Source organism: Littorina saxatilis, linkage group LG4 (genome assembly GCF_037325665.1).
Source record: "Littorina saxatilis isolate snail1 linkage group LG4, US_GU_Lsax_2.0, whole genome shotgun sequence".
Taxonomy (NCBI): domain Eukaryota; kingdom Metazoa; phylum Mollusca; class Gastropoda; order Littorinimorpha; family Littorinidae; genus Littorina; species Littorina saxatilis.
Genome location: NC_090248.1, coordinates 59,380,272 through 59,404,439, shown reverse-complemented (window position 1 = coordinate 59,404,439; position 24,168 = coordinate 59,380,272). Strand labels below are relative to the sequence as shown.

The following is a 24,168-nucleotide window of genomic DNA, read 5'->3' as shown; positions in this document are numbered from 1 at the left end:
AAATATTTAGTCAAAACTTGACTAAATATAAAAACAAGTCGCGTAAGGCAAAATTACTACATTTAGTCAAGCTGTGGAACTCACAGAATGAAAGTGAACGCACTGCATTTTTTCACAATGACCGTAGTCCGCCGCTCGTGCAAAACGCAGTAAAACTGACGAGACTGTTTAGCGCGGTAGTGGTTTCGCTGTGCTGCATAGCACGCTTTTCTGTACCTCTCTTCGTTTTAACTTTCTGAGCGTGTTTTTAATCCAAACATATCATATCTATATGTTTTTGGAATCAGGAACCGACAAGGAATAAGATGAAATTGTTTTTAAATCGATTTCGGAAATTTGATTTTGATCATAATTTTTATATTTTTAATTTTCAGAGCTTGTTTTTAATCCAAATATAACATATTTATATGTTTTTGGAATCAGAAAATGATGAAGAATAAGATAAACGTAAATTTGGATCGTTTTATAAAACAAAAATTTAATTACAATTTTCAGATTTTTAATGACCAAAGTAATTAATTAATTTTTAAGACACCAAGCTGAAATGCAATACCAAAGTCCGGCCTTCGTCGAAGATTGCTTTGCAAAAATTTTAATCAATTTGATTGAAAATTGAGGGTGTGACAGTGCCGCCTCAACTTTTACAAAAAGCCGGATATGACGTCATCAAAGACATTTATCGCAAAAATGAAAAATACATCTGGGGATACCATACCCAAAAACGCTCATGTAAAATTTCATAAAGATCGGTCCAGTAGTTTACTCTGAATCGCTCTACACACACACACACACACACAGACACACACAGACACACACACACACACACACACACACACACACACACACACACACACACACACATACACACACACACACACACACACACATACACCACGACCCTCGTCTCGATTCCCCCTCTATGTTAAAACATTTAGTCAAAACTTGACTAAATATAAAAAAAGCAAGAAAGGTAAGTTAAAGTAAGGTCTTCTCCGCAAGCGGCTGAACTTTTTGCCAGATGAATCCTTTTCTGTTTAATTAGTGTTTGTCTGTCTGTGCACTTAAAAAACCGCTGGGTCTAAATATCTGTGAATGTAACGTATCTTTTTGTCAGTAACAAACGTTCCAACAACTTACCTTTCTTGTTTTTTGATTTTATTAAAATAAGCTTTATGCTGGAGTTCGGATCCCCTGTGTAATATACTGTATGGCACGATACTAACATTGAATAAAGTTTGGTTTAAAACCAAGACACAAAACTTCCCGACTACACGATTTGCCTCTACATCCGTTTCAGATCTGGTCAGGCTTTCACACAACATAAGGCTACCTTGACAGTCCATGTGACGCGCTTAAATGCACACACATTCACCAGGATTTAGATAAAGAGAGATGTGACGTGTTACTTCCACAAGTTTCACACAAGTATGTAATAAGGTGTTGGTCCCAGGAGGCTAAGAAACTACACAACAAAATAAGTTAATCCAGTAGTGAACAGAAATGCAGAAATACTAATCACATATCATTACAACAAACAACGTCATGCAAAAAAGCATTCAAAATGCCTTTTAATCCTAAATTAACGAAAGAAACTTAAAAAAAATAAATTAAAGAAACTGAGCCAATCGTTTAAATAACCCTCTGCTTTGATTGGTAATCATTAATTTTTAATACTTAATAACATAAGGCTGATGACAATATTAATTATCTAACAAAATTTTCCGTTTACATTCCGTAAAGAAGACATAGCCAATAACCTTGACCTACTTTTCCCGTCCACTTGACCCCTTTGAAGATACAGAAGTAGGCCACGATCCAGATAAAGAGGAGACACAGCGCCAGTTGCCATCGGATGTCTCCAGGCTCGTCAATACCGCTGGAAATCTGCAGAGCGTTGTGTCTGCAATTATGACACACATTGGAAACATCCAAAATCAAATACTCAGTGTTCCCTTCTTCTTCTTCTTCTCCTGCGTCCGTGGGCTGACACTCCCACGTACACTCGTGTTTTTGCACGAGTGGAATTTTACGTGTATTACCGTTTTTACCTCGCCATTTAGGCAGCCATACGCCGCTTTCGGAGGACTCAGTGTTACCTCGCTGTCATCTTGTATGCGAGCTCCGTCGACGATTTTGAGATAAGTTTATTATTTTTAGGCCAAACAAAAATATATGTTGGTTTAGGGTAACATGACCACAAAAAAATAGGGTTGGTAGGTCGGCTTTTTTTTTAAATCTTTATTTTTATTTTTAGTCTCAGTTCTATTCGCAAATTGCGCCAGAGGTTGTTTTTTGTGTGTGTTTTTTAGAGAAATGAAAAAAAGTTTTAGGGTCGGCGAGAGAAAATAGGGTCGGTCGGGTTACCCTAAACCAACATATATTTTTGTTTGGCCTTATGAAAAGTTTTGTTCTGTCTGTCAACTTAAAAGACCACTAAGTTCATGATTTGTAGCATAAGTGTTTGTCTCTCTGTCTACTCTAAATACCACTAAGTTCATGATTTGTAGCATAAGTGTTTGTCTCTCTGTCTACTCTAAATACCACTAAGTTCATGATCTGTAGCATAAGTGTTTGTCTCTCTGTCTACTCTAAATACCACTAAGTTCATGATTTGTAGCATAAGTGTTTGTCTCTCTGTCAACTCTAAATACCACTAAGTTCATGATCTGTAGCATAAGTGTTTGTCTCTCTGTCTACTCTAAATACCACTAAGTTCATGATTTGTAGCATAAGTGTTTGTCTCTCTGTCTACTCTAAATACCACTAAGTTCATGATCTGTAGCATAAGTGTTTGTCTCTCTGTCTACTCTAAATACCACTAAGTTCATGATTTGTAGCATAAGTGTTTGTCTCTCTGTCTACTCTAAATACCACTAAGTTCATGATTTGTAGCATAAGTGTTTGTCTCTCTGTCTACTTTAAATACCACTAAGTTCATGATTTGTAGCATAAGTGTTTGTCTCTCTGTCTACTCTAAATACCACTAAGTTCATGATTTGTAGCATAAGTGTTTGTCTCTCTGTCTACTTTAAATACCACTAAGTTCATGATTTGTAGCATAAGTGTTTGTCTCTCTGTCTACTCTAAATACCACTAAGTTCATGATTTGTAGCATAAGTGTTTGTCTCTCTGTCTACTCTAAATACCACTAAGTTCATGATTTGTAGCATAAGTGTTTGTCTCTCTGTCTACTCTAAATACCACTAAGTTCATGATTTGTAGCATAAGTGTTTGTCTCTCTGTCTACTCTAAATACCACTAAGTTCATGATTTGTAGCATAAGTGTTTGTCTCTCTGTCTACTCTAAATACCACTAAGTTCATGATTTGTAGCATAAGTGTTTGTCTCTCTGTCTACTCTAAATACCACTAAGTTCATGATTTGTAGCATAAGTGTTTGTCTCTCTGTCTACTCTAAATACCACTAAGTTCATGATTTGTAGCATAAGTGTTTGTCTCTCTGTCTACTCTAAATACCACTAAGTTCATGATTTGTAGCATAAGTGTTTGTCTCTCTGTCTACTCTAAATACCACTAAGTTCATGATTTGTAGCATAAGTGTTCGTCTCTCTGTCTACTTTAAATACTACTAAGTTCATGATTTGTAGCATAAGTGTTTGTCTCTCTGTCTACTCTAAATACCACGGTGTCGACGTACTGTAAATGTAACGTTTTATTTTTTCAATAATTAAACGTTCAAATAGCTGACAATTCTTGTTTTTGACACACATTGTAATTTTCCGTAACCGCTTGACTGCCAAAATACATATCAGATACGTACTTTGATAAGATCACAAAATCAATACTCTGACAAGGGAAACAACCGCTGTATTTAGCCCTTCACACTGCAGCAAGATGATTGCCTCACGTGGAGACCATTTTCTCAGTTTTGGTCTTATTATTATACCTTATTGTATGTTATGATTTTTCCTTCATATTTTTGACAAAATTCTTCCCGCAGTAACTCCTTCCTGTAAACAATTGGCTCACCATCTCAGATCTGGCAATGCTTTTGCATGAGATAAGTTCACACTACCACTTAGACGAAGACTAAAAATGCATGGGCTTGGTGGTTTCTGTGCATAGTTTTAAAAAAAAAGATCGTAAAAGCCACTAGCTTCAATCCACACAATAAAATTGACTCATCCACAAAATGCCAAGTGTGCACAATAAGCATCCAAGACCTTGAATTATGGTATGTGTCCATGGTGGGACGCTCTTATCTCATGCAAACGATGGCCGCAACTTTCAAGGCAAGGATTGCGCCTTTAAACTTTAATTGATTGCATCCTGGTTTGCATGCTTGCTAGTCGGTAAATAGATTGGTAGCATGGTCGGTTGATTATTTGGTGGGAAGATGGATGGGTTTTACTGATCGTTTTTAGCTCGCGTGTTTGCTTGACTGTTTCATTTCATTTCATTTCATTTCATTTATTATCCCAATGCTGGGAAATTCGGGTCGCTTCCTCCCAGTGGAAAGTTAGCAACAGCAAGAGTCGCGCTACCCAGGTGTCTGCATGTTTAATCAGCCACCTGCACTTATGGCAGAATGACCGAGGCCCTTTACGTGTCACTGTGGTGCCAAGGGGTGGGACGTGACATTGATACCGTCTCTGAGTCTGTACATAATGCTGACCCCTGTCCGTCCCTGCCTGGATTCGAACCCGTGAATCTAGGATCACAAATCCAGAACTCTATCAACTGAGCTACCCGGTGTAACACGAGAAAATTACTCCCACGAGATTTTTACTCCGGAGTAAAAATTTCGTACGAAAATGTTACTCCTTTTACGAAAAAAGCACTCCCCCATTACACGAGAAAATTACTCCCCACGACAGGTGAGTTCCGAGTTAACATTTCGTACACAAATGTTACTCCTCTGACGAATAAAAAACGAATAAATTACTTCACCCTAACACGAGCAATTTAACTTCCCATGCCAGGTGTACGAAATTTTTACTCCCTTGTCCCCTGTTAGTCTTGGTGGTGGAAGGGATGGAGGGAGGCTAGCGCGACATTCGTTTGCGCGAGATGCCAATTTTGGCATTATCCCTTCGCCCGCATCCCATTTTCGCGTACGAGATTTTTTGCTAGAAGTAAAAAAATGGGGAGTAAACATTTCGTGGAGGGAGTAATTTTTTCGTGCCTTGGGGAGTTCTTTTCTCGTACGAAAAATTTACTCGGAGTAAGAATTTTGTACGAAATTTTTACTCCGGAGTACATTTTTCGTGGAGTAAAAATTTCGTGTTACACCGGCACTGCTCTATTGTGTGTGACCGACTATATGATTATTACCTACTGTGGATTCTCAGTACAGGAACAATCTAAATGCATTATAAAAGAATCAAAATACCCTTAATTATAACAAACAATTACTTTTCCAATATCAGTATACATGTAACATTACAATTGAAGAAAACAGTTCTTCAACACAGCTTGATACATCACACCTCAAAGCATAACACAGCATATATATACTTACTCCCAAAACTCTTTGACAGGAGAGGAAAAGCGCTCTGGATCATATATCTGGCTGCAGTTGTAATCACTGTACTGATCGATCATGTAGCTGGCGTTGAACTGAGTGGTTACATTCACCTGAAACATTACACACAACTATTTGTACTAACAAGAATTAAAAAGAACAGGGTCCTTGTATTTCGTATTCCAATCGGCGTATGGCTGCCTAAATGGCGGGGTAAAAACGGCCATACACGGGGATATAGCTCAGTTGGTAGCGCGCTGGATTTGTATTCAGTTGGCCGCTGTCAGCGCGAGTTCGATCCCAGGTTCGGCGGAAATTTATTTCACAGAGTCAACTTTATGTGCAGACTCTCTTCGGTGTCCGAACCACCCCCCGTGTATACTACATTGGGTGTGCACGTTAAAGATCCCACGATTGACAAAAGGGTCTTTCCTGGCAAAATTGCTTAGGCACAGTTAATAATTGTCTACCATACCCGTGTGACTTGGAATAAGGCCGTGAAAGGTAAATATGCGCCGACATGGCTGCAATCTACTGGCCGTATAAAATTTCATCTCACACGGCATCACTGCAGAGCGCCTAGAACTGTACCCACGGAATATGCGCGATATAAGCTTCATTGATTGATTGATTGATTGATTGATTGATACACGTAAACATCAACTCGTGCAAAAACACGAGTTTACGTTGGAATTTTAGCCCACGAACAAAGAAAAAGAAGTATTCCAATCCTTACAGTGACAGATTATCCCTGTCATACTCGGATGTTTACCTCAAAGTAATCAGTCCCACGCTGGCCCTTGAGTGAAAGATTGTCTATGTTATTTTTTCATTCTGACATCAAAATATTCGCCATTTGAGAAGACGTTTGAAGGTGAAACCATGTGGTTTCAATAATATTAAGATGTCGGGTTTAAAATGGTAAACAAATCCTCTTCTTCTGTTCGTCTGTCTTCTAGTCACGGCTGTGTTAATGCACATGGTAAGGAGCGCAACAGATTTGAAAAAAAACAGTCCTCGTTTTCGATTGTATCAACTATCATATTTGAATACTTACCTCAAATTTGTCAGTTCCATTCTAACACTTGAGAAGAAACTTGTCCCTGTCAAACTCCGACAAACAGAATGGTAGCTTGCTGAAGAGTGGAACGCTTACCTCAAAGTAGTCGGTTCCATTCTGATATTTGAGAGGGATCTGGTCCCTGTCATACTCAGACAGACACATCTTACACTTTTGACATTGGAGTGAAATTTTGTTTCTGTCATATTCGAACTTTTATTTCAAAATAGCCGGACTGTATCATCGACTTTATTATCGATTTCTTCAACTCTCACATTTGAGCGCTTACCTCAAAGTAGTCGGTTCCATTCTGACACTTGAGGGGGATCTGATCCCTGTCATACTCCGACAGACACTGCTTGGTGTTCCACCAGTTGCCACAGGATGCCCAGGGCAGGACAGAGGTCAGGGAGTTGACCAGGTAAAACACGGCCCACGCCAGCACCACGATGTAGTAAGTGTTCAGCCAAGCTGCCATGATGGTGGCCGCATACCCGACACCTGAATAAATAAAAGAAAAGGAACTGGGTTATTTTCCAGAACTGTGTACCTGTGGAAACCATGTTACGAAGGTGATAATTAAAATTATTTACTTAACTGAGACATTTTAACCATAAGAATTAATTTCATTAATGAATACTGGTTCCATATTGGCCTGCAGAGAACGAATTAGAAATACATTCATATTTTGTCCATCAACGTTACAATGGTTCAAAGGTACATCACCTTTGTAACATGGAAACGAAAGGATGTGACATGAATTTGAATAATAACTATAAACAAGTCGCGTAAGGCGAAATAACAACATTTAGTCAAGCTGTCGAACTCACAGAATTAATCTGAACGCATTGCATTTTTTCCGCAAGACCGTACACTCGTAGCATCGTCTGTCCACCGCTCGTGGCAAAGGCAGTCAAATTAACAATCCAGAAAAGCGCTGTAGCGGTTGCGCTGAGGAGGGTAGCACGCTTTTCTATATCTCTATTCTTTTTAACTTTCTGAACGTGTTTTTAATCCAAACATATCATATCTATATGTTTTTGGAATCAGGAACCGACAAGGAATAAGATGAAATTGTTTTTAAATCGATTTCAGACATTTTATTTTAATCATAATTTCTATATTTTTAATTTTCAGAGCTTGTTTTTAATCCGAATATAACATATGTATATGTTTTTGGAATCAGAAAGTGATGAAGAATACGATAAACGTAAATTTGGATCTTTTATAAAAACATAATTTTGATTACAATTTTCAGATTTTTAATGACCAAAGTCATAGATTAATTTTTAAACCTCCAAGCTGAAATGCAATACCCAAGTCCGGCCTTTGTCGAAGATTGTTTGGCCAAAATTTCAATCAATTTTATTGACAAATGAGGGTGTGCCGCCTCAACTTTTACAAAATGCCGGATATGACGTCATCAAAGACATTTATCGAAAAAATGAAAAAAAAATCTGGGGATATCATACCCAGGAACTCGCATGAAAAATTTCATAAAGATCGGTCCAGTAGTTTACTCTGAATCGCTCTACACACACAGACACACACACACACACACACACACACACACACACACACACACACACACACACACACACACACACACACACACACACACACACACACACACATACACCACGACCCTCGTCTCGATTCCCCCTCTATGTTAAAACAGTTAGTCAAAACTTGACTAAATGTAAAAAAGATATACTATGTTCTTTCTTGCATATCTGTATCACTATCTAACTGGATTATTACTGAATAAAGTAAAGAAAATACATTTTAGTTGCCATTTGTATTATAATCATTGTATGGACGAAAAATGCATGTCACAAAATGGCACACATCTCTGGAGAATAACCCATTAATATATGTGTCATTAATATATCAACATTCAATGTTGCAGAGCATACCAAAAAGACCAATGGTGGCCTCTAGATGTTAGACAAATAAATATGACATTTTCTTGCTGTTTCCAACAGTATCAAGCTAAATTGATGTTCGACTGGGAAGATATTTCTCTCCTTGCTTGTCTTAAAGTCAAACTATACAGTATACTGCTCTTTCATATCAGTAAAGACTATGTTTGTTGATTCTTTGTCTTAGCGTTGTATTTGTAAAGCGTTTGGAACTGTGCATGACTTCAGCTGTAGAAAGCTATTTTTATTAGATTATTGTAGGTTATTGGCACGTTTAATTATTGACAAAACAAAACGTTAATTTATCAGTACGTAGACCCACTGGTCTTTTAAGTTGACAGACAAACAAACACTTATGATACAAACAATCTCAAAATCGATAATGAAACTCGCTGGCAAGATGCCGGCTAGATAATGATATGTAAATACATATATAGGTTACACACTCCGAGTTCTGAATATCGTGCATATTTTCCCTAGGGTCGATTTTCAGGTATTACAGATCCTCTGGCGAGGAATACCCATATAATACGCAGAATAATCACCTCCTCAGCTAACAGAGACAAAGAGGCAGGTCACGGGATAAGTATCAATACAATATCATGTGAACATAAAGAGGTAGTAGGACGAAGATTACCTTTCCAGACAGGAGCAATTTTCCAGATCCCCAGACCACCCACGCTGAGCCATTGCCCCAGGGCCAGCTCCATGAAGTACATGGGGACTCCCGCAAACAGCGCTGTCATGATGTAGGGCACCAGGAAGGCTCCTGCAACACAACACAAAAGCTTGCTTATACCTATAACAGCGACCGTTTTTACCCCGTCTTTTAGGCAGCCATACGCCGCCAAGCAATATGCAGAAATCCGTGGGGGAAAAAAAGGTCAGCATATTCACTTTTTAAAAAGAATGTAATTTATCTGGGGGTGGTCAAATATGATTTTCTCTAAAACACTATGATTTTGAAAGTGATCGTCACTAACAGTTTTAACCATACGTATGATAAATCATACATTTCTCGTGTAGACAAATGGACAGAAATTATCATTATATCATAATAAGTTAGTTAACAAAATATATGTGGAATATTATGCAGAATTGTCAAAGTCGCACAAAAAATATCGTTATTAATTTAGTGGTAAAAGCGTTATTATACAATAACCCCGGGTCAAATCATTACCAAATGTGATAAGAGGTAACTTCATTATACTCCGTATTAAAACCACAAAAGAAAATAAAGTGTTACCATACTGATTATTCCACAACTCCCCCCCCCCCCCCAACCCCACGGCCAACCCTAACCCAATGTCCTGACTGGCAAACATCACCAAAACATTGTATTCTCACTTCATTCAGTGGTTCATTGGACATTGTATGTGTTACAGTAAATTCATCAAACCAGTAAATTTGTAAATTTACTGAAATTTTCAGTAAATTTGTAAATTTCCTGGGTGTCAAACTCAGTAAATTTGTAAATTTCCTGAATTTTTCAGTAAATTGGTAAATTTACGGAGTGAATTTACAAATTGACTGGTTTGATGAATTTACTGTAACATATGCACATGTTGTTCTCAGCATTAAAAACAAATTGGACTCAGAACAAATGGATGTCACTGTATCAGCTGATATGCATTTTGTGATCAAAGTTGTGTAACCTGAGCTATTGGTAGAGTAAAACAGATCAGAGTAAAAGTAGTAACGACGGCTAGAACGCGACGGCTACAGTTTTTCGCAAAATATACAGGGTGTTCCAATAGGGTCCAGAACGCTTAACGACAGAGTTATTCATTACTTAGTACATAAACTAAAATGTTAAAGAAATCATTTGTTCACGACAATTCAGAGCAAACAATAAGGGTATTTTTCTTGTATTTGCAGACAAAAGTAGGGGACATAACGCCTTGAATAAATGAAGCAAGTGATGCAACAATCAAGGAAAGCTACTTGAATTCACTTGTTAGCCTTTAGATTAGGGATTCGGCTGAACGCGCAACTTTTTTTGTGTGCATATTCCCGCAAACACAACGCCTGTCATTGTTTGAAAACAGAACCAAAAAAAAGAAGAGATATGAAGTCTTATATCGCGCGCGTATCTCCAGACTCGGACTCAAGGCGCAGGGATCTATTTATGCCGTGTGAGATGGAACGTTTTACACAATACATCACGCATTCACATCGACCAGCAGATCGCAGCCATTTCGGCGCATATCCTACTTTTCACGGCCTATCATTCCAAGTCACACGGGTATTTTGGTGGACATTTTTTTTATCTATGCCTATACAATTTTGCCAGGAAAGACCCTTTTGTCAATCGTGGGATATTTAACATGCACACCCCAATGTAGTGTACACGAAGGGACCTCGGGTTTTCGTCTCATCCGAAAGACTAGCACTTGAACCCACCACCTAGGTTAGGAAAGGGGGGAGAAAATTGCTAACGCCCTGACCCAGGGTCGAACTCGCAACCTCTCGCTTCCGAGCGCAAGTGCGTAACCACTCGGCCACCCAGTCCTGTTTGCTTTAGAAAGTAATCTAGAAAGAGATACACTGCGAAGATTTAAATTCTAGACAGCAAAGTGAAAAGAGAGGAGTTAGGACAGATTGTGGTCCATGAGCTCGCTGTGAAGAAGGACAGCCAGGTTGTCATATTCACCCGAGTCACGTCCGCCTTCGTGCGCCAAGCGGGCAGAAAGCGGAGCGTATCAATACGCCATCGCCCTTTTTCAATAGGACGCCCTGAAAACGTTTCACAGGCGGCTCGCCGCATTGAACCCTGCCCGTCGTGCGGGGCCAATAATTGGCCGTTTCTTCTGAAGTGCACGAGTGCCCACTACAAAAAAGCCAAACGTTCTCCAACGCTGAGAGAGATCCCAGACCCGCAGACGCTTCGGGTAACGATTTAATTGACAGTTTTTCTCATTGTGATCGATGGTTTTTGAAACCTCAACGAGCACACACTCTGGGAGCTTCAAGTACATAGCTCACAGACCTGCCGCGTTGGGAACAGCTTGGGGATCTTAAAGTACATTGCATGTTATGAAAAGCTTGGGGATCTTCAAGAACCTTGCTCACAAACCCGGCATGTTATGATTAGCTTGGAATTGAAGTTTGGATATCTGTACCATGTCAAGTTGTCTTCAGCGTGTGTTTATGTAGGAGAATACCTGTTTGAGTCCAGTTCATAATTTCTTAAGTTTTTGTTTAAATGTATGTCTGGGTGGGAAAAGAGAATACACAGCCATCAAACTTGCGCAGGCTCTTTAACATGTGCAAACATTCACATCGTTCCGTATTTGTGCAGATGTGTAACTTTCATGCTGGCTTGAATTACTGCTGCCATCTGTATCAAGTTTAGAAGGTTTAGAAAAGACATCTTCAAAAAAACTCCTTCCCTCTTCCCGATCGATATCCAAAATGAACAGCCTGGCGCGTTCTGCGCAAAGTGAGACAAGTTTGATGAACTAATAGTTCAAGGACAACTATTGGCTCTCTATTAATTGATTTCATCAACACATTCTCACTGTGCGCAACAAGCAGTCAGGATATTGATCGTTGGTATGTGTCCAAGAGGAGGGATGGTCTTGTTCGCTTTAAAAGCCGGGACAGGTCTGATCAAGAGAGTAAAAACAAGGTAAAGGTATTACCATAGCCATCTGGTTGTAGGGGAGAGAGATGTCAGAGATCTCAACTTTTCTGGGGCCAGATTTATGAGGGCGGTGCCCATCTCCTCTCCCTCACCGCCTTTTCCTCCCCCGGCTCTAAAGAGGGTCAGGTACCCATTTCTAGCTGGGTGGACTGAAGAGCGCTCGGAAAATCGGGTATTTGTGAACCACGACCTCCAGCGTGAGAGGCAAGCGCTCTAACCACTGCGCCACTCCGACTCTCATGATCAAGAGAGTACGAAGAGCGGTTTTCACGCGAAGGACTGTGCCTTCAACTACTTAGCCACTGAAGGTCGAATGGCAATGAAACCAAATGCGGGAAAGCGCTGCCCTTTTGCCAAAAGAGAGAGGGATTCCTTTGTACACTATCACACCCTATCTGTCTCCAACGCGTTAAACTGGGTCATGCTTATGGTATACATACTTGTGGTAATCGCGACTAAAGCAGACTGAGAGTTTAAGCTGGGTTCGTCTTTGCCGCTGGTCACAAAAGGGGGGAATCGGAGGAGAAAAATTAAGTAACTTTTAGCTCATCCAAATTTGGTTATTTATGTTCCGCATGCATCTTATTTTAACACAAAGGTAAAACAAAAGCTGTTTCGACATCAACCGCAAGGCTTCGAACATGACCAGCGCTTAACAGGGAAATGATGTTTAACTTTCTGAGCTTATTTTTGACCCAAACATAACATATGTATATGTTTTGGGAATGAGAAAATGATAACGAACGAGATGAAATCATTTTTGGATCAATTGCTAATTTTTTTTATTTTGATTAGCATTTTCAGAATGTTCAATGACCAAACTCATTATTTAATTGGTAAGCTTCCAAGTGAAATGCAATCCCATAGTGCATCGTCGAAGATTGCTTGACCAACATTTCAGTCAATTTGATCAAGAAATGAGGGTGTGACAGTGCCGCCTTAACTTTCAGAAAAAGCCGGATATGACGTCATCAAAGACATTTATCGAAAACATGTAAACAACACATCTGGGGATAATATTTCCAGGAACTCTCATGTTAAGTTTAATGAAGAACGGTCAAGTAGTTTTCTCTTAATCGCTCTACACATACACATATCATTTTTCCATAACGCACGTTTCGCGCGTGACGCGGAATTTTCATTGTGGTTTAGATGCATTTTAGGTTTGAATATGGTTGCTTTGGTGTTCAGATCTCAATATCTACAGTAATGAGCTCTTTATGGCAGTACGTAGTCCTTTCCCCCATCTGACAGAGTGGATTTGTGTGAGAACAAAATAAACGCTTGTTTCAGGATGTGACGCCGCATGAAACGTGCGTAACGGTCGGTTCAGGTCAATTGTTTTCTTACCGTTGCTAGTCTCAGCTGATTTTGAAATGATGTCTGGTGCTGTTGAATATCTAAACTCTTCAAATCAACTAGTTTCAGTTTAAAATAAACTTCTGCTATAAAGTAGCTTCCTGTACAATGAGCAAAGGTATGACCATTCCTGTTTTTGGTTTCGACATATTTGCGTGACACGCGAGTTTCATTTTCCTACAAAAACTAAACAACATTTTTTTTTCAAATGCAGTGCTTACACTGCTTCTTGAATGCAATTGAAGTTGACTTTTACTCATCTCATGTGAAAACGTAAACACAATTAAGGAAATCATGGTTAAAATTAAGCGACCCTCAAAATGAGACCAGCAACGAAGAAGAGTCCAGCTACAAGACTCCAGTGAAAAGATAATTGTTGCAAAAGAAAAATAACTCCCCTACTTTTGTTTTGCTTCGAGTTCGGTCGTGGTATTTAAAGTCCTTCTGTTGAGAACATGCAAGAAACGGCCCATTTACTTGAAAGAAGTATCGTCCATGCCGTGTGGACGATTATGTATCACACCACAGTTATTTCCAGTCTGTTACATGGGAAAAGCGCGTGCTTCCACTTTGACACATACCACATATGAACAGCTTGACAGTTTTCTGAGCAGAGTTGGGATTTGTTAGTCGAATTAATTGTGGCTAACGACCGCAGATGTCGGGATTAACTTCCAACGTGGGCACTATTACTTTTGAGTGTACTACCAGGTCATCCATTTGTCTCTGTAATACGAATAGCGAACCGCTGACCTTTCGGAAACCAAAACCTATTTATAAAGTAGCTGCGCTTTCCGCCGTGACCAGCTCGGCGAAATTTGTGTTGGTCCTAACATCAGCACACAACCCAGACGAGAGTATGAATGTTGTTCATTACACCCCCGGTATAGGGGTGTGTATAGGATTCGGTCCATGTGTTTGTTTGTTTGTGTTCGCATATAGATCTCAAGAATGAACGGACCGATCGTCACCAAACTTGGTGAACAGGTTCTATACATTCCTGAGACGGTCCTTACAAAAATTGGGACCAGTCAAACACACGGTTAGGGAGTTATTGGTGGATTAAGATTCTACAAGGACTTATAGAGGCACATATTAATGGTCAAAGGGAAATAACCTTCTCAGTTGGTGGCAGTGAGAATGGTTATTTCCCTTTGACCAACGGGGGTGTTTTTCCTACCTCGGAGGAATTTCTTGTTATTTGCGGAATGCGTGTCTGCTCGGAATTTTAAAGAATGTGTATATCATTGATTTATTACAGCGTATAGGGGGGGGGGGGAGAGACAGGTATACGTTGCACAAAACACTGTTGAGTTACATGCTGAAACCTATTGGCAGGTAACAGTTTGTGGAAGAATTTTTAGGTTTTGAATTGTTACATGTCTAGTCTTACCAAATACATTATTTCGCTTGTAACTCGGTGCACAGTTTCTGTAGATTCCGTAACTTCTGAGTTTATTTCCCACAAACGTTGGCGCTAGTCCCCTGAGCAATCAGAAGCTCGCAGTTCCCTAACGAGGAATGATTTCCATGAATCTGTTTTTTGCATGTCGCCCAGAATCCGCTGCTCTAGTTAATGACTTTAACAAAAACTCATTTTCAATCAGAAAACAAAACAAAACAAAAAAAAAATCAATGTATTTGGTTTTTGCGTGCGCTGTCAAATTGACTTACAAGAGAAACCCTTATCTAAGTTATTATACCAGTGATGCGAGGATTATATAAAGGTACACTTCTTTTCGTATTATCGATTCGGTTCACCACCTCACATCTTACCCATGTTTCTTTCAAGCGATACATTCTTGAGGCTAGCCGCTCGCGGAGCTAGGAGGCGAGAGTGTATATTAAACGGTTTGACGGCTAGCTACGCAAGAATTAAACACCATTGGTTGATACCGAAAAGGTCGTCTGCACTAGTCGGGAAAGAGCCATGGACAGCCAAGCGGATTGACAGCAGTGCGGCCGCCATGTTTTCTCGCCAAGCCATCAAGCCCAAGGCTACCTAGCGTTCGCGGCGAGAATCCTAGCGTCCCTCGCGGCGAGCATTGCCCAAGAAACGGTACTTCATCGCCAAACTCGCGTCACTCGCCAATTCTCGCCTCTAAGAAACGGAGAACTGGTTAAACTTTTACACGGGATAAGACCATCCCTCAACTTCAAATGCAAATCGACATCCTAGCCAAGTTCATGTGGTTACTTTTAGTATACAAATGTTAATCTCCGAATTCATTTCACAACGAAATGACCATTCTGTACTGGGGTCAGGCTGTTGATTTTTGGTAGGTGTGCAAGCGGAGGTATTGTATTTTATTCCCCCCCCCCCCCCCCCCCTCTGCTTTTTTACCTCTGTTCACTTGTAGAGCGAGTTATTTTTCGATAATGACCCAGCAACCAAACAAATAACGACCCAGCAACAGCCTGAATCCTCGATAGCGCAATGGGTTGAGAAGCTGTTCTGCGTCGGTACTACTTTTGCGACTGAAAAGTTCCGAACGCTCTTATGTACGAAGTATACATCTCTGGAGCAAACAATACAAACATACCGCATTTAAATTAACAACTACAGGCTTGAACACATGAATCTCCATATAAAATCCATGAGTTCGGTTGTTTTCTGAATCTAGGTCTGCTGTGCACAAACGTTCATCACAAGCAAATTCCCAAGGCAAGTAACTCTCATACTTTGTCTAACGACAAGAGTAGTTCCCCTTTCAAATTTCTTTTCACTCAGTTTCTTCGACAACAGACTGCAATCCGACGGTCAGTTTTCAACAATATTTCATTTAATAAACAGATCACACGCAACCAAATGCACACATCTCATCAATTTAAACAACATAAAGCGGTTTCATACACTATTTTCCCCAGAAAACTGAACTTCATACAGTTTTTAAAGGCATATGTACGCGCTCCCGTGTTTACAAAGTGTAGTTTTCCCATAATCGATGTCAAACGCACCATAAGACCATGTAATGACGATATGTCGCCATGCGCGGACCATATACATGCATTACAGCTTGTTTTAGAGTCTCAAAAACTTTGGATGTAAACAAAGACGCGGAGTTATTTCCCTTGCGTCAACGCTACCTCTGTTGGCAAATCTATAAATAGGACGATCCAGATCAAAATGAAAATTAACATATCTCAACATTGAAGGGGTCCTAGACCACAATATTTTGCAGGGAACTTAATTTAGCATGTCTCCAGCTGTTGGTAAAGCAATTAGCGTGTATAGTCATCGAGTACATATGGCTTTAACGTTGGAACACGGGTGCAAAAGTTCGTCTGCTAGTCCCATTTGACGAAAGAACATTATCCTAAGCGATACCAAAACATATACAGAACACACAATATCTGCCTTTGCCGCCACAGCAGAATAACAGCATATCTGTGTACTTGATTTTAGTCCAAAATAGGAAAACTGACAAGAAGTGTTAACAGAATGGAATGATTTGCACGGAACTATACAACCGCGCATTAATCGATCGCATGCGCAGGTTGACTGGTTGAGTGAATAGGATTCGATCAAACTTTCGCAAAAAAACTCCTCTTTTCTTTGAATAACTGAAGAAAGGAGGAATAAAGAGGTTACACACCTCGTCTCAGTGATTATAAAAAATAATGGTCTCAGTTCGCGATCATGAAAAAGCTCGCTAAAGCTCGCATTTTTCATGATCCGCTAACTTCGACCATTATTTTCAATAATCACTGAGACTCGGCATGTAACCTCTACGTATTGTATTCAGATTATTCAGTCTGTAGCTGTACATATGGGTCTGTGATTATAACACAGGAAAATGACGGTACCACACAATGCTCTACAGCATTGTATAGTATTGTATTGTACTGTATTGTATTGTATTGTATTGTACATTGGATTATTCTTTGTGTACATGAATGGGTCTGTGGTTATGATACAGGAAAATGACGGTAACACACACGTACTGCTCTACAGCCAAGCACAATCACATTCAATGCAGAGCACGTCCACGGCTGACACTCGCTTTTTTTGAGAGGTCGGCTCAAACTCGATCCTGCTGTGTAAAACTCAGCTCAGCACTCTGTTATGAAATCGATCCTAATTCGTTTATGATCTGATCTAATCAGACCAAATAAGAAAAGCCCAACACATCCGCTGAAATCTGTTTATGGCCTGATCTTATCAGAGTTCCAAAATTTGCCGACGTTCTTCTCTGCATATCAATTCAGGAGGAAGACGAGGACTGTTACGGAAACTCCTCAGACTCCGCATTCATTGTTTTTCTCCTGGTCTACAGACGTGGTTGATTCTGTGATTTTCAGATGATCCTGCCCTATGCTCGGATGATTTATTGTTATCACAGAGCTGTGCAAATGGCGTCATCCCATTATATCAGATTATCGGCACTTGACCGGAAATGAACTCCCAGCTTTTCAGTTGGGAAGGGTAGAAGACAATTACAACGTGTTTGTACTTCAAAGAAAATAACAATGAAAGCTGAACAGAACCACCTACTTGTTTTTGTACTAGTGTCATTCTTAAACTTTATAAATAGTTCAACTGCAGGGGAAAAGCACCAGAGTCTACAGACGTTCGCGCGCTTATACGTTATTTTTCAACCTGACGTGTGTCTTGGAAGCAAACAAAATATTGACAACTGTGAGATCTATGCAGAAGCAGACACTTGGCACTGATATAATGAGAAACATTCAATGAACAATTCGCTTATAATTTTCGTGTTTGAGATACCCATCTGAGGAGAAAAACACCGCTGGCCAAGGGAAGAGGTACCAGAAACCAGTTGTTATTGTATGCATGAAATCTCGGACTACTATGTTTGGAAAATCAGTCTAAAAGTGTTAGTGTAAAGCCAGATTAGTAATAGTACTGTATTGTACAAACCACAAACTGCCTCGCATGTATGTGTGCGAATGCTAAAACTCTAATAAACAAGAGGCGAAGCCTTCAAGGCTCACGTAAGAAATCGACAAACAGTAACACAAACTCAATCACTTCGTCACACATACACACACACACACACACACACACACACACACACACACACACACACAGTAAGCGGTATAGGTGACACTGTGCAAGAAAGCGAGACACTAGATCTAGATCTGAATGGCCAATTTCGAAGAAAAAACTAGTCTCGGCCCGCTCGGCAAAACAACAATGACCGAGACTTTCAGTAATTCCTTCGCGTGACGTCTAACCCTCTTACGTCATAATGTGACGTCTTCAAATGTTGTGACGTCTTCAAATGTTAAAGTTTCTACCACAGACATACATACATACATACGCACACACGCACGCACGCACGCACGCACGCACAGACAGACAAAAGTTAGCATCGCATAGGCTACACTTACGTGAGCCAATAAAATTAAAATTAAAAATAAATGCCCTCCATCTTTTTTTCCAACCTGTTCCTTGTTCGTTCCGTCAGTGTTGCTTTTGCTTTATGTTGTCCTTTGTTTGTGTATGTTTCCTGATGAAGATTCTATAATCGAAAATTGGTATTAGTGTGCTGTCCTTGTATCGGTGAGTACAGAATTATTTTGTTTTTCAACTTGTTTAACTGCTGTTGTATGGGTGAGAATTGCGTAAACTGATTCGTTTTTGTGGTTTTTTTTGTAATCAGGATGTTGCGTGCTACATTGTGTGAAGTTAGGACCCGTCATAAATCTCATACTGATCATATAATTAACCTCTTGTGAGACGTTATGTTATAGTATTGGAGACGAAGAATAAGAAAAGTGGTTTTATTCGTCAGTTTGGGGCTTTATCTGAACCCTGAATTTAGATTATGATACGTATTTGATATGTGACATTCTTGATAGTTCTTGGGGCATTTTTTCAAAAGAAATATGAGCTGCTACCCCTGGGTAAAGCGTGCAGCGCCGGAGGCTTGTTGTTGATGTTGGTGGTGGTGTTGGTGTTGGTGTTGTTGTTCAATCAATCAATCAATCAATGACGCTTATATCGCGCATATTCCGTGGGTACAGTTCTAGGCGCTCTGCAGTGATGCCGTGTGAGATGAAATTTTATACGGCCAGTAGATTGCAGCCATTTCGGCGCATATTTACCTTTCACGGCCTATTATTCCAAGTCACACGGGTATAGGTAGACAATTATTAACTGTGCCTAAGCAATTTTGCCAGGAAAGACCCTTTTGTCAATCGTGGGATCTTTAACGTGCACACCCAATGTAGAGTACACGGGGGGAGGGTTCGGACACCGAAGAGAGTCTGCACACAAAGTTGACTCTGAAATAAATTTCCGCCGAACCTGGGATCGAACTCACGCTGACAGCGGCCAACTGAATACAAATCCAGCGCGCTACCAACTGAGCTATATCCCCGCCCCGGTGTTGTTGCGGTCCTTTTTACATTTAGTCAAGTTTTGTTGTAACATAGAGGGGGGAATCGAGACGAGGGTCGTGGTGTATGTGTGTGTGTGTGTGTGTGTGTGTGTGTGTGTGTGTGTGTGTGTGTGTGTGTGTGTGTGTGTGTGTGTGTGTGTGTATGTGTGTGAGTGTGTGTGTGTGTGTGTGTGTGTGTGTGTGTGTGTGTGTAGAGCGATTCAGAGTAAACTACTGGACCGATCTTTATGACATTTTTCATGAGAGTTCCTGGGTATGATATCCATCGATAGTTTTTCATTTTTTTCGATAAATGTCTTTAATGACGTCATATCCGGCATTTTGTACAAGTTGTGGCGGCACTGTCACACCCTCATTTTTCAATCCAATTGATCGAAATTTTGGCCAAGCAATCTTCGACGAAGGCCTGACTTTGGGATTGCATTTCAGCTTGGAGGCTTAAAAATTCATTTTTGACTTTGGTCATTAAAAATCTGAAAATTGTAATTAAAATTATTTTTTATAAAACGATCCAAAATTACGTTTATCGTATTTTTCATCATTTTATGATTCCAAAAACATATAAATATGTTATATTCGGATTAAAAACAATCTCTGAAAATTAAAAATATAAAAATCATGATTAAAATTAAATTTCCGAAATCGTTTTAAAAACAATTTTATCTTATTCCTTGTCGGTTCCTGATTCCAAAAACATATAGATATGATATGTTTGGATTAAAAACACATTCAGAGAGTTAAAAAGAATAGAGATATAGAATTTATTATTGTTTGCATAAACCACCGAACTCTGACATAGATAATATGATTTATTTCCCCGTGCAAACTTGGTCTTGTGCTTGTATACGTGTACACACGAACAGGCACTAGCAGGTCTGCACATATGTTGACCTGGGAGGAAAACTGCTTCTGTATGAATATTAAGGCAATTGAACAAGAAGCAGCTTTACTCGCCCCCGACGTTTCTAAAAGTCAAGGAAAGGGAGAATATTGCCCATATTATCTGTTATCACACAATGGTACTCGCCTCATTTATTATAACAAATATACACTTGTACACAACCCCATTTCTATAACAAACACAAATTATACGCATAGCATTTTCTATACTACCCGTCATAAAAGAAAATAGGCAGACACGTTTACGTGCAGATCTTTATGATTGGGCCGTTATTATAAAAACCAGTTATGTGCTGACTGGAAAGGTCATCCGTTCTCTTGCCATATTTAGCAAACAGATTATTTTACAAGAGGTAGTGTTTGTACAGTGAGACCTACAACACAGATACCCCCATACAATCAAATGTACCAAAGCAAGTTTCCCCGTGTTCAAATCTACACAAAAATCATAACAGCTTAAAGGCACACTCAGCTTCTCGTAAACCATCAGTTTCTGGTCACAGACACTGTCAGGCTTTGACACACAATACAAACACCTTTTCGTTTAAACACTCACCGCTTGAGAACATCCTATAGGTGCCCTCCGTAAAGAGAGAGCATTTTTCAAAGAAATGATTTGTGCGTGGCCAGCCGGATTGTCTTGTACCACAATCGGACGCCTCGTTTTGGCGCTAGACCTAACTTTTAAAACCTAAATAAGAATTTGACAGCTTGTTACACAAACATTCTTAAATCATAAAAGAATTCTGTTTTCGTCAAGACAAGATCAGTACCATTCTAAGTTTTGAAAGTTTTAAAAAAGGGAGCCCGGAAGCTGTTCACGCAAGGTCGTGTTTCCCAAGCAAACGAATGTTCTGCATAGCGCTTGCTTCTTTGAATCCAACCGCCGCCGATAAGTTCGTGTGACTCGCAGTCGTGTGTTGCATTTTAGATTCAGAGGTACACAATAACGTGCTATTCCATATACAGCGAGTCACATTGAAATCATAAACGGACGACTAAATTGTGAAAAAAAGGAAAGTGAATCACACGGGTTCACGATGACTCAGGGGTGAAATAAACCACGAAATCTGGTGTGTGGTTTACGCAAGCTAAATAGCCATTCAAACGAACTGTGTCATTGAATGCTATTAAATGCTGGTGTAAGTGTGTTCCATAAGGTTAAAACTCCTTTTTTCGTGAGAAGATTTAAATCGTTCTGTAAACCATTAATTTTGAGGCAGACTGGGCCTTTTAACGGAACACGTTTTGCGTGTTGTTTAATCAATGAGTCTTATATCGCGCATATTCCGTGGGTACAGTTCTAGGCGCTCTGCAGTGATGCCGTGTGAGATGAAATTTTATACGGCCAGTAGATTGCAGCCATTTCGGCGCATATTTACCTTTCACGGCCTATTATTCCAAGTCACACGGGTATAGGTAGACAATTATTAACTGTGCCTAAGCAATTTTGCCAGGAAAGACCCTTTTGTCAATCGTGGGATCTTTAACGTGCACACCCAATGTAGTGTACACGGGGGGAGGTTCGGACACCGAAGAGAGTCTGCACACAAAGTTGACTCTGTGAAATAAATTTCCGCCGAACCTGGGATCGAACTCACGCTGACAGCGGCCAACTGAATACAAATCCAGCGCGCTACCAACTGAGCTATATCCCCGTTTACATAAACGGCCTCATCACAAAGATATGCACTCAAACGCATCTGCCTAGTTTAACGAAGCGTAGTACAGCATAACTCCACTCTTAAGACCCCCAATTTAAGACTTCCTACCTTTTAAGGCCTTATTTTTTTCAGATTGTCTGTTCATCACTTCTGTAAATGTACGACTATTTTAAGACTCCCTCATTTTTGAGACCTTATTTTCTCAGAGATCTGGAGATCTGAAAACGAGGCTTCCACTGTGTTATAACAAACACACAACTCCACTCACCACCGCCGTTTCTGTAGCAGAGGTAGGGGAAACGAACCACATTGCAAACGCATCTGCCTAGTCAAATGACGCGTAGTATTATTTGTTATATTATATGAAGTCTTATATCGCGCACGTATCTCCAGACTCGGACTCAAGGCGCAGGGATCTATTTATGCCGTGTGAGATGGAATTTTTTACACAATACATCACGCATTCACATCGACCAGCAGATCGCAGCCATTTCGGCGCATATCCTACTTTTCACGGCCTATCATTCCAAGTCACACGGGTATTTTTGGTGGACATTTTGTATCTATGCCTATACAATTTTGCCAGGAAAGACCCTTTTGTCAATCGTGGGATCTTTAACGTGCACCCTCCAATGTAGTGTACACGAAGGGACCTCGGTTTTTCGTCTCATCCGAAAGACTAGCACTTGAACCCACCACCTAGGTTAGGAAAGGGGGGAGAAAATTGCGAACGCCCTGACCCAGGGTCGAACTCGCAACCTTTCGCTTCCGAGCGCAAGTGCGTTACCACTCGGCCACCCAGTCCATTATATCAAACACACAACTCCACTCACCACCGCCGTTTCTGTAGCAGAGGTAGGGGAAGCGGACCACATTGCAAACGCATCTGCCCAGTCAAATGACGCGTAGTATTACAACAAACACACAACTCCACTCACCACCGCCGTTTCTGTAGCATAGGTAGGGGAAGCGGACCACATTGCCCAGGCCGATGCACTGCCCGACACAGGCCAGAATGAACTCAACCTGACCGTTCCACATCTCTCGCTCCGGGATCCCGTCGTCAAGCTTCGTCTCGATCGTGCGTCCGTTGGCCTCGATGGACAGAGTGGTCTCCCTGGACAGACTCCCGCCAACAGGGGGCACCCGGCCATCTATGGTCATCTCGATGCATTCCTTCTTCTGGTTGTTGGGCTGCTGCTTCTCCATGGCTGGAGAGGTGTTGTGGTGGTGAGAGGCGTTGGAGGGCGAGGAGGTTGGGGTGGTGGTAGTGGTTGTGGTGGAGGGGTTGGAAGGACTTCTGTAGCCCCTACCGCAAGTGCGGCCTGAGTTCGCGGCAGCAATGGACTGAAAAATCTTGACTGCGACAGAAATAGAGAAAAGATTCACGTCGAAGATTGCTACGACCATCTTGGGGAGATTGTTCATAAGTCACAGCTTTCTTTAATTTATTTGTTGCGGCTGTTTCTCTCGTTTGTCCACTTTGAACCCGTCAGGTCGAGGGTCTTGTGAATGTTTTTGTTTAGTCCTCAATTGAACGTACAAAAATGTTAACTTTTTTTTCTTTCTATTTTTAATTGTCAAAGATTGGTTAATCTCTGTACATGAGTTAAAAAACAAAGGAATACTGTACTCACCGATACAAGAACGAGACAAGACGGTACGAATTTTCGCTTATGGAAGCTTCATCAGGAAAAACAAGAACGCAAAAGACAACAAAAAGCAGACGCAACACGGTTTGAAAGAAAATATAGGAGAAAAACGC

At 40.4% G+C, this 24,168-nt stretch overlaps 1 protein-coding gene across 1 annotated transcript in view; it reads right to left on the bottom strand.

The window, feature by feature from the left end:
• The window catches only part of LOC138965661 (sodium- and chloride-dependent GABA transporter 1-like), a gene marked incomplete at its 3' end in the record, with an annotated part of 32,168 nt that extends 8,409 nt beyond the window's left edge, over positions 1 to 23,759 (bottom strand). The window contains exons 1-5 of the mRNA XM_070337836.1: positions 23,342 to 23,759; positions 9,104 to 9,235; positions 6,834 to 7,045; positions 5,482 to 5,597; positions 1,768 to 1,900 (exon numbers count right to left, since the gene is read on the bottom strand). Coding sequence (XP_070193937.1) covers positions 1,768 to 1,900; positions 5,482 to 5,597; positions 6,834 to 7,045; positions 9,104 to 9,235; positions 23,342 to 23,612 — 864 coding nt within the window. The remainder of the gene's footprint in view (positions 1 to 1,767; positions 1,901 to 5,481; positions 5,598 to 6,833; positions 7,046 to 9,103; positions 9,236 to 23,341) is intronic.
• Positions 23,760 to 24,168: the final 409 nt, after the last annotated feature.